The sequence below is a fragment of the Pavona decussata genome, unplaced genomic scaffold (genome assembly GCF_977016875.1).
Source record: "Pavona decussata unplaced genomic scaffold, jaPavDecu1.1 SCAFFOLD_217, whole genome shotgun sequence".
Classification (NCBI taxonomy): Eukaryota; Metazoa; Cnidaria; class Anthozoa; order Scleractinia; family Agariciidae; genus Pavona; species Pavona decussata.
In genome coordinates, this window is record NW_028145622.1 from 605,364 (window position 1) to 617,013 (window position 11,650).

Consider the following 11,650-nt stretch of genomic DNA (forward strand, 5'->3'; position numbering starts at 1 on the left):
TTTTTGTTTGATCTTTTTTTTTTTCTTTTCACAGCTGCGGCCAAGTAAGTGGAATTATCTTTAAGAATTATTTTACCTATGTGGTGTAGTTGTTTGCACCAGTGGCCAAAGTGCAAGACTTCCAATTTAATGGACATGCAACAAAAAATGAGATGAACAATATGGAGAAGACTATAAAAACTTTGATTCTTTTATTTTATTTATTTTTTTTTTTTTTACCGGAATGTAGCTAAAGTAGCCCATGATTACGAGACGGCCTCATGATTTGCACCCTACGTACTATACACGGCAATAAATCTGTGAGACAGACAATTGAGAACGCTGAGGGCTCTGTTTTTTGTTTTTTTTTTTTCTCCAACGCGGACTACTACGCTGACCCAGGTTTAATTTTTTCATCACAAAAGTCAATAAAATTCGTCTTGGCGTCTTGATTGAAACGATTTTTTAACGTTTTGGACGCCATTTCATACGTAGTCAGACAAAAAAGCGTAAACTACACGGTCTTATTACACAGATCTTTTTATTATTTGAATACCATCTAGCCAAGATGAAGAGCAGGGAAATGAGATGGATGTGTTGGATCATGAAGCAGATGAGTGGGAGATATCACGTGGCCGCATTGAACTTCGTGAAGTCATTGGCACAGGGGGATTTGGAGCAGTTTGGCGAGCAGCCTTGAGCCACCCAAACGAAGGACGTGGTAAACAGATTGTTGCAGCAAAAAGCTTTACACGTAAGCTCCATTTAACCTGTTTTGACCATAAAAACTGAACTATTTGTATGACAAAAACAGCTGTAAACGGTTTTTTTTTTTCAATCGTGCACGCTAACCATTATTGTGTTTAAAGGGGCTTGCAGCACATTAGGTCAATCTGTTTTATTCCGAAAATAAAGAGGAAATTAATTAGAAGACACAAGAGAATCTTTTGGGTATTAACGTAAGTTACTTGAGACCTCGCACATGTATGTGCAAAAATACCTCTAAAAGGTCCTGACCATACTGTGGGGTTTTACGCTTACCTTGTCACCCCTATAATTCTTTGATTTCGTAAGGCCTTCAACAAAAATACTTTAAATGATTTTGGATGTTCAAGAGATGCTACTCCCCAAATGACTTTCAACATCAACTCCGAGTTTGAAGCTTGGATTGTGCCATAAAAAAACAGACAGCAGATCCAGTATTGTAGGGCGATGTTCTATTGCTGTTGTTGTTGTATTTTGGATTGCCTCACATCCATTTGATAGTGCTTTGATGGTTACTCCGACCAAAATCTCTTGAACAAAGACCTCTTGAAGACTTTGTCTTTTTAACGCTATAATAATGCTAGATACGTAGCCTTGTGGCAACTTAAGCATAAATTGTTACCCGTACACGTCGCAAGTACGTGTGCTTATACGCCGGTCAAAAACATTTCTTGTTTTGGGTGCCGCCTATTAGACAGTACAGAAAAACCTTTTATGATTTTGTTGGGTAGTATAGCAGTTTTACCAGCAGTCTGAAAACATTCTGATTTTATGTATTGCAGCTACTGCTGGGAAGGAAGGAAGAAAAGCACTGATGAGGGAAATCGACTTGGGAAAACGTCTTGCCACTAGTCCTCATCCTAACATCATCAAATTCATCGGCTGTGTCACCACCGAAAGTAAAGAGCTTTTTTGTTTTTGTTGAATTGCTTATATATATATATGTATCTTTTTGTTACTTGTTAGGTGGGTTTAGTTCAGTGTATTTATAACTTCACTTTGCGCAGTCTGAAACAAGAGCAGGCGTGCTTTCTTTGCTAAAAGATTAAATCAACAGCAGCAACAACAACAAAGATCTCTGACACGAAATGGAAAAAAAGGCGTTAGTTCCTAATTACTATATTATTGTGCAAATTTAGTTATTTTTTTTACCAATTTTCAGTCACTCAATTAATATAACTTGTTGGAATCAGTAATAAAGTAGATCACCTTACTGAATTGTCTTTTTGGGTTTTGTGTTAAACAGCTCATCATCCATAACAGCTGCATTCGCATTTAAAATTTGCGATTAGGTACAAATAAAGCTTTGTTTTAATCTTTAAAAAAATTATAATTTATGTGTCAATGTCTTTATTATGCTGTATTTCTGCCCACAGTTCAGCCAATTCTGATCGTGGAGTACTTGCCCCGAGGAGATTTGTTGGGTTATATGAGAAAAAGCCGAGGGATTGATGACAAGTATTATTGCGGGGAAGGCCAAGCTCAGGAGCTGACTACATATGACCTGGTAACATTTTCGAAACAGATTGCTACCGGAATGGTGTTCCTTGGATCTAGAGGGGTATGTGTTTGTAGCCAATTACTATAAAAGCGAAATAATCTGTACGTATTTCTACCTCACAATTGGATGTGATGCAGACCTTGCTTTCCAATTTGTATAGCAATATAGCGTAGTAAGATAGTCAATAACCACTGCGTTTAACTATCACGATCTTATCGCTCTTAAACTTCTTTTATGTTTGTTGTCGACTGAACGGGAAAAAATAAAAATGTTGGATGATTATTGGTAAACGAAATTTGTCTGGGACGACATTTGAACTTGGAATTAATTCACCGCGCATGGTGCTGCAATTCCATTGTAATAAAAACGTAAACGGCTTACATCCCGCGTTGTCTTTGGCCACTTACTAATACGTTTGTTACGTACCTACAAATCAAAAACTGTTTTGGGTGAAGGAGATCTTTTTCATCATTATTAATTGCCTGTAGGTAATCCACCGTGATTTAGCAGCACGAAACGTCCTCCTGGATCGAAACTTTGTGTGCAAGGTGACCGATTTTGGGTTGGCTTATCAGAGCTTCAAATATGGACATGGGCAAGCCAAAAAGGTACACTATTTTTGACATTTTTCCTTTCAGACAAACTTCAAAATCGCTCAATCAAGTTTTGCTTTTTTTCTTTTAACGAATTAACAACACCGTGCGCAAACTGAAACTTTTAGTTTTTGAATGGGATTTTCTAATTTGAACAAAATTATCCTGTAAAATTTTAGGGACTTTATAAGGAATAGGTTTAAAACCATAAAATGTTGATCTATTTCGTAACTTTATGCAACGGATTGGTTTTGAAAAATATCGTGTCCTTGTCGTACTTGGAAACAGTTTGATTGGCATCTTTTGGCATAGCCGCCGACCATTGCTATGTGTTTGGTGGATTAACATCATACCGTGTTCAATTTAGAACTGTGTTGACCATTGTCTTTCAGGGCTGCATTCCAATCAAATGGACAGCGCCTGAAATACTTTTTGGGAATCCCGCAGGGCTCTCCACCAAAAGTGATGTGTATGTAGACGTATGTTTGTAAATAAACCAAATAAAATCATACAACACAGCAGAACTTCCTGTAGAGTTCGCCTGGCCAATCAGTGCCTGTAACCCTAAGTCTAATGGCAGCCTGGCTCAAAACTACAGGAAAAAAAGTACTGCCACATGCATGAGAGAATTGCTTATTGGCTCTCACTCAAAACTAACAGAATATTATTGTACAGCATAATGAAAACAGACAAAGAAAATAACTTTTCAGCAAGTTGTCAATAGTCACACCAGCTATGATTTCATTCACGGAATGAAAAAGTAGACTAGCCCTTTTTACAGTATAAGCAACAACAGATTGTTTTTGTTTTTGTTTTGTACTATTATGGAAATGAAAAGTTAATTAACTAAAGCGACTCAGACGTACTCAGACATTTGCATATTTACTTTGTAGGTGGTCGTATGGGGTCGTTCTATACGAGATATTCACCATTGGTATGTTAGCTTTCACTATTTATCGTAGAATTAACAACCTAGAGAAACGTTTGAGATCATGTGTGACCACCCAATAGAAATCTCCTTAGCAATTTTCTCCCGTGGTACTGTTTATTTTTCAGCATTATACCAAAAAAAACAAGACAATTTTTTCTCGAATTTCGAATTTTTCTCCTTAAAGCTACAGAGGTTTTCAAACCTCACGAGACTGACAGTAGTTGTCCGTCCTCAATCCCTAATAAGGGACCTTTAGCAACTCAGATTTTTGCGACGGCTACTGCGACCGGAAGTTAGTTTCATTTCCGGTAGACGTTTCACATTTTGACTGGCAGCCGTCCTCTACATTTTTTTCTTTTATACAGTAATTATCTTCTATTTCGCTATTATTTCGTTTCCAAAAGCTTCAACACAAACTAGGCAACATGGAATTAAAATTTAATTAAGTTTGCTTTTAGGCTAAATAATCGGTTAAACTGTTCCTGTTACTTTCACGTCTACGGCATGGCTGGGACTGCGAACGAAGGCAAACAGCTTGTATAAAGTAAGTTTATTCACGAGTACGTTTACGCAAAATCTGGTAAAATAACTCCATAAATCCTATTTTTAAGAAGATATATGACTCTCTAGGTGAATAGCTGGTGTGGCTTTGAGTAACCATGAGAGTATTACGACTTTCCACAATTTTGACCTCGTTTATAGGATAACTACAAAGTGAAAATGATGTTGAGTATAGAAAAGCTCGGTCGTGTCAAGCAGCTTACTGAAATTTTACTGAACTCACGGCCTTGCAGAACGAAAGCTCAGCACTGACGGAACTCAAATGTACGGCGGCAATAAATTTTGTTTCATCATTCCTGGTTTATTCTTTATTTGTATAGAGTGCCGATGGAGTGGACCGACCAACACGACGTGTTGATGCTCAGAGAAATGATTGTCAGCAATGTATTTTCCTTCAAGAAAGGAAGCGTCAGCCGGGGAATGCGTGGGATTCGATAGCTGAAAAGTTAAAATCAGATATTCGCCACAGTTTCGAATCAAAGATAAGAGAGGAGTTAGAGAACGCTGGGAATTGCTTCGACAAAAATTCAAGTCCAAAAATAGAGAGGAGGAGGCAGCTAGTGGCATCGCTGTTTATATTCGGCTGAATCGATGTCATCGAGATTGAACGGGTCGTATTGCTGGTCGAGAGGAGGAGGCAGCTAGTGGCATCGCTGTTTATATTCGGCTGAATCGATGTCATCGAGATTGAACGGGTCGTATTGCTGGTCGTTTAAAATCTGGGTTTTTTGAAAGAAGGACAAACTCAGTATAACTTATCTGAAACGACGTTGTTTACATAAACAAGTAAATAAAAGCAATTCGCGTATGCTTTGTAATGAGTTCATCTTTTAGGCCTTTGGGTTTTGCGCTCAAGGTTTCAAGACGTTGCCGTCGCAAAAAAGCTAAAGGTTTGCTATTTCGGCGGGTAAAACGCAGACTCCACCCCTGAGTCTTAATCGGTCACAGACGTCGCCGTCGCCTTAAAAAATCAAATGCTAAAGGTCCCTATTGACTCCCAAGTGAAATTGAGGATCGACATAATAAAGCTTACAATAGGAAGGGATTTATAATTAAATTGCTGAGGGAATGGGCTTGATAATTTAAGAAGCTAAATGATTTTGGCAATTAACAGGGGGAATTCCATATCCTGACTGGTCTGAAGGTCGAACAATGGAAGAACTAAGTAAAGGTTACCGCATGCCGAAACCCCCACACATCAACGACATTCTGTGAGTTTCTGCTCTCACTTTATACCCGCATAGTAATTAAATAATTTCTGATTCCTATATCTTGCTGAGATTGCCTATCTACTTAATCATGTCCGCTCCAGTCGGACTCAAACATGTTAAGGCATGGCTCAAGGCCATATCTGGGTAAAAGACAGAATCAATTATAACTCTGCAGCAATTTACTGAAAGACCACCAAACCACAGAAATTGATGACCTTAACTCATTTCTAACCTCGAATCTTGAAAACAGATGTCACGTGACCGGTTATGATTGTTTCTTTGCTCAAACAGAATATAGAAAATGGGGTGCCGAGTTTACATATGATGGATATCGATTAGAACGTTTCTTTTACTGTCTGGTTATGCCTTACATGAATCTGTCCTGAATGGTTGACCTCAATATTTAGTAAACGGATTATTTAACAAAATAGGTCACGTGACTTATTAAACTTCCTAATAATATTTTAATAAAACCAAAAGCTATTCTATTCAGGACAGATTCAGTTACTATATGATAGAAGCTACAACCGCTCATGCTAAGTTTCGAGTCTCAATGAACCATTCTTACCCCATCTGACAATTAGTTTAGGATTGGGTATGTCCAACGACATAGATCTCGTATAAAATGTGTAACGTCTCTCCGTGACAGCCGTTCAGCCTTTAACGCTTCCCCTAGAGGTTCCATTCAAGGGTATGTTGTGCTATGCTAGAGACGAGTCCAAACGTTGTCCATCGCAATTCACCTAACCTAAGGATCCCACTGTGTACCTGTTCATTTCTCGTGCTGCCTGTGTTGGTCTACCTGATTCCAATGGAGTCCGCTCGTTCCATGTCCCAATCCGTGTGATATGTTTAAATCGGACATGTCTCATCGTTGGATCAACTTCGTTGTGGGTCTGGATGGTACGCTTCACACACTCTTTTCCATATCATCGTCGTTGATCCATAGTAGTTCCAGCGACTTTAACTCTAGTTTCTGTGAAAGGGCCTTTTTTGTAAGAATGGGTTATTAACCGATCGCCCAACCTCGATTCTGGAGTGCCAGGTCGGGCTTCCATCCGTTAAAGTTCCCATCCTGCGTAACGCTAAACGCCCATTAAGCTCTCCGGGTCACCGGGCCATGCAAGCCGCCCTACCTGGATAAGGTAGTGTCTCATCGACGTTAAAAGCTTGGAAAGGAGGCAATACACAGAATACACCTTTGAATGCACGTTAGAAAAGCTTGAAACTGACGAACTAAGCTATTATGTAAAACATTTTTTCTTTTTTGGAAGAAGTCAAAGATGTTAATATTGTAAAGTTTATTGCACATGCAATGCAACCCACTTATCTCTGATAATGACAGTAATCATAGGCGATTGTAAGTATATCCCCTGCTTGCATTTTGGAAGTAGTCAACGAATGTTCCACCAACCAATATTAACAAAAAAAAAAAAAAGAAACAGACATTTATACCGCAAGTTTTCAATCATGGCTCTTTCTTCTTCTCTACTAAATGGACGATGAGCAAGATTTTTTCAGTGTTTTTAAGCAACAACAATAATAATAATAATAATAATAATAATAATAATAATAATAATAATAATTATAATAATAATAATAATAATAATAATAATAATAATAATAATAATAATAATAATAATAATAATAATAATAATAATAATAATAATAATAATAATAATAATGAGCTGTCCATGGATCACCAACCAGAGGAAGAAGGCGGCGGAGAAGACCTTAAAGTACGGCCCGTTAAGATGGAAACTAAAGCAGCAGTATCAAGGATAAGTAGTGCGACAGTATAACATCATCATGGACGTCCTCGGAGGGTGGCCAAGATATCTAGATGTCACGATGCAGGAGCTAGTGGGAAGCAAGAGCAAGAAAGTGTTACCAAACATGCAGAAGGACGTGTTATCGGGATCCCTGAATATTTTTCGGACTTTTAAAGTAGCAAAATAACTGAGAACTGTAGTATTCACTATGTAGACAGAAATAGTCGACACAGCCAGATAACTTTATTTATTAAAAATATTTTTAGATTTTATTATAACCTTTATTTATTTATTTATTTCATTTACTTTTTTTCCTCGTAATAGTCAGCGGGCTACGCTTACGCGCCCCGTCGTACTCTTTTATTTGTAGATAGCATATGGGCGTTTTTTACTTCTATAATAATAATAATAATAATAATAATAATAATAATAATAGTAATAATAATAATAATAATGATAATAATAATAATATAAAAGAAAAAATAAATAATTCTTTATTAAAATATTCCACACAAATTGCTATTTACAAGTTAAAAGTATATAAAAAAGAGCTATTAAAAACCTATTCACATCTCATTTCGATTAAAAAAAAGATAATATTTTCAAGCAATAATGTTTTTGTAAAGAAAAAGAAAAAAAAAAACAAATGTCATGAAGTTTAACAAAAAATGAAATTCGGCATTTTAAAATCAGTTCCTCTAATAATAATAATAATAACTATTATCATCATCATCAGCAGCAGTATCAGCACTATTATTACCTATTATTACCATTGTCAAAATTTATTTATTTCTTAGTAGACACATCTTGCATGTGATTATTAGATTTTTTTGTCATTTTCATTTATAAAAGTCTAATATCCACTGCTCCTTAGCTGAATTTTCTTAAAACAACTCGATAGTTTCTGGAGAGGGGAAAAAAAGCTTCTTGGATGAATAGCAAGGCCAATCAAATAGTATGATAATTGAGATCATATTTCCAAAACATTGTTCTCGTACCATGAATTACTAATCCCTTTCAGAAGAAAAAAAATCAGAAGGCGGCTAAATGGGTGCTAAAATTTGTCTAGGAGTTACAAAAATCTTCGCAACAGCCCTTAAATCAATATTATTTATTCTTAGGTATCATTTGATGGAGAGGTGCTGGCACGAGAATCCTGACTTCCGACCTGCATTCGAAAACATTCGACAGAGATTACAAAATTTCATTGAAGAGGAGGTTTGTGGTGTTGACGTTTACAGTGACTGTCAAAGGGTGTCCAAAGTTCTTTTCGTGTTTGAGTGTTTTCTTTTTTAGTTTACTTAAATTCACACATTATCGCTTAAAGATGAATTAACCCTTTCACTGCCAAATTTCTTGGTCTCTCTGGACAATTATCTCGATGTTGATGACCAAAACGGATTAAGTTGTCCTATATGAAGATCTCCTTTGAAATGTTCGCTGCTCTGCAATAACGAGGACTCAAGTTTTTTTTGTGACGTCACCTATTTGAACCGTTGTTGTTTTGCTCGCGAGCACAAACACATTCTAATCGGTAAGTTGTCGGTTTATAAGTGTACTTTCGGGCCATTTTGCACTGCAGAAGCTCCCAGGCTGGCATCATAAAGCCGGAATGGAGAGTAGAGGCAATCCTCTGAAAGAATCCAGAGGTGAGAGATGATTTCATAGCGACTGGGACGTCAAAAGTGTTCGTATCGAGTCATGGTGGCTCACGAGTGAAGTTGTCTCTCTGGCCGTTCTGTGGGTAGATTCTCGTACCTACCTGGGCAATTTGGGGGAGATTTGACTTGCAAAGAAAACGATGTGTGCGATATTTTGCCAGTAGCTATAGGACCGGGTGGCTCGACACTAAAAAAAAAACTACTGAATTAAGATGGCGGGACCTCCATTTCGTCGTTGTATCGAAATTACCCAGAATGCAACTCGGACGGCAAAGGGGAAATTACAGGCTTTGAAAAGTGGCTCGAATCAAATGGCTGATGTTCGAACAGCTGTACGTGTGAGAGGCAAAAATTGGAGATAAATACTTAGTCATGAGATTAAGGTTTACTGTCATGAAGGAATTTTGGTTTTAAAATGAGATTTTGAATTAAAAAAATGGAAGCAAAGATGGGTGTTTTTCAGCTTTGTCGATGCCGCAGAAAACGGGCATTTTTGGTTTTGCTTGAAAATAAATGTTGATATGGAACGGCAAAGGGAAGATAAACTTAGTTTATTTGTTCTTAAAGCCTAAAACACTTACTAATTAACACTATTAGTAGACCATAATAACCAGATTTCTGGATTTGAGAACGTGGCCAATCTTGAAAGTGGTAGCCTCTAAAACGGCGACATTAGTTGCCTTTAGCGGTGAAAGGGTTAAAATGTGTTTACAAACGAAGGCGATAACAAGAAAAGTTTACAGGTTTAGAATAAAACAGTATGCTAGAGACCGGGTTGCAGAGATTAAGAGGGCAAAGTTCGCAAAAGGTAATAAACTATTTTTTTTTCTAACAATACATAATATTTATCAAACAGTAAACATCTTGTTACATTAGATCTTATCTTTGATTTGGAAAATGACTCGAACTTTGGCAACCAATCATAGAGGGCAGTAAAGTGAAACCCGGCAAAGCAAACGCGAAATTACTGATCACTCTCTAGTGCAAACAGCTTTTTTACTAGGATTGTCTATTTTAACGAAATGTGTTGTCTGTAAGACTTAATGAAACGCTAACAGTTACGTATATTTTTTCGACGATTTTCAAAGTGGAATAACCTGAGACTTCCGAGCAGTTCCGACCTAAAATACATTATGAACACGCGTGTTCAAATAATAATCTTCATAGGTTCGACTCTTGTTCGGAAAACTAGGATTTCTTTTTTCCAAGAATTCCCGTGTTACTGACTGAAAAAAATATATACATTATTCAACAGGCTTCAAACAAAACATCACAATTATTTCCAAAATATCACACATCGCATTCAAATCTTAGCAGTATGCAGGATGTTTATCAAATCAACCATTGTAGGTTTGGCTAGTTCCTACGAGTCACCTGTAGCTCAGTGGTAGATCTTGTAATCGGGAGTTGACAGTTTCGACTCCCGTTAGAGGCACCTGGATTTCCTTTTTCCTGAAAAAAAAAAGAAAGAAAGAAAGAAAGAATACCACTATCAACTTTCAATAAGTTTGCTTATTACTATGCCCCTGCTTAAGCTATCGGTTCAGTATTTTTGACAATCATCATATATCATCATATAGTAGTATAGTATCCATATAGTATTTATTATCTGTTTTATTATTATTATTATTATTATTATGATTATGATTATGATTATGATTATGATTATGATTATGATTATGATTATGATTATGATTATGATTATTTTTTTTTTTTTTTTTTACTGAGGATAGATAATTTCATTAAATACCAGGAGCTATTATGATCTTGGCAAGAAGGGGCTCAACAAATAAAAAAGCTAGTGTTGAAAACTACATTTTTTTTAAAATAATTCAGATGTACCTGGGACTGGTGGATGACTCAAAGTACAATGGAGCTATGTACTCGAAAGCTGAGGATGAGGGATCAGCAGCTGCTAAAAAGGAAAAACCGGTGCCTCCTCCACGCAAGATGCTATCCACTAAGAGGAAGTCGGCAAGTGTTCGATACTAGCTTAACATTTGTCACTTCCAGGGGCCGATAGACTAGATGTTAACTAAGAAGTATGAAATGTATTTTAAGATAATGATAGAACAGCCTTAATTATAATTTATGCCAGATAGAGCTGCCTGGTAGATGTCTTTAACCACTTTAAACTGAAACCAAGGTTATCGTAGTAGCCAAGCACACAAACGTAGATGAATTAATTAAGGGTCATTCAGATTTGGAAATGACCAACGACGTGGAAGCGGGCGTACCCAATCAGGGAAAGATAGGAGACTTGCAATTTTTTTACTTCTAGTTGTTTAAAAACAGGAATCATATTGCTATGGTTTTTGATTGTTTTTATTTTGCTAATAATCACAGCGCATACACATATGTAACAATATAACGCCTTCTTACTAAAGTTATCTGTAAAGAATTTTCAGTGGAGTAAAAATTAATAGTCAATGGGTTCGGTTGCTTGTTGGACATCCCTGCTAATGCAAGGAATTACTGTGATATTTATAGCCATCTGTCGTTCATTAATATAACTAATACAGACTCAAAAGTTATCTTAGAGAATGAGTAACCAGAGAATTCGGTCTCTTATAATTTATACAACCGTTTGCTTATTAGACGTCTCGTTTGGTTGTTAGATATCTCTGCTATTGCAGGAATTTTTCTGTGATATTTATAGCCATCTGCTGTTCATGA

The 11,650-nt window shown here is 36.7% G+C and overlaps 2 protein-coding genes across 2 annotated transcripts; both read left to right on the forward strand.

Annotated features, from left to right (window-relative positions):
• Positions 1-5,545, forward strand: LOC146459702 (tyrosine kinase receptor Cad96Ca-like). The gene is made up of 8 exons (XM_085089192.1): positions 1-44; positions 543-733; positions 1,527-1,643; positions 2,121-2,305; positions 2,734-2,853; positions 3,231-3,307; positions 3,732-3,772; positions 5,445-5,545. Exons 2-8 carry the CDS (start codon positions 568-570, stop codon positions 5,543-5,545), a joined length of 807 nt encoding a protein of 268 aa, XP_084945318.1. The 5' UTR covers positions 1-44; positions 543-567.
• A 2,664-nt stretch (positions 5,546-8,209) lies between these two features.
• LOC146459703 (uncharacterized) lies at positions 8,210-11,313 on the forward strand. Its single transcript, XM_085089198.1, has 2 exons — positions 8,210-8,531; positions 10,811-11,313. The coding sequence occupies exons 1-2, from the start codon at positions 8,361-8,363 to the stop codon at positions 10,964-10,966; spliced, it is 327 nt and encodes a 108-aa protein (XP_084945324.1). The 5' UTR covers positions 8,210-8,360; the 3' UTR covers positions 10,967-11,313.
• Positions 11,314-11,650: the final 337 nt, after the last annotated feature.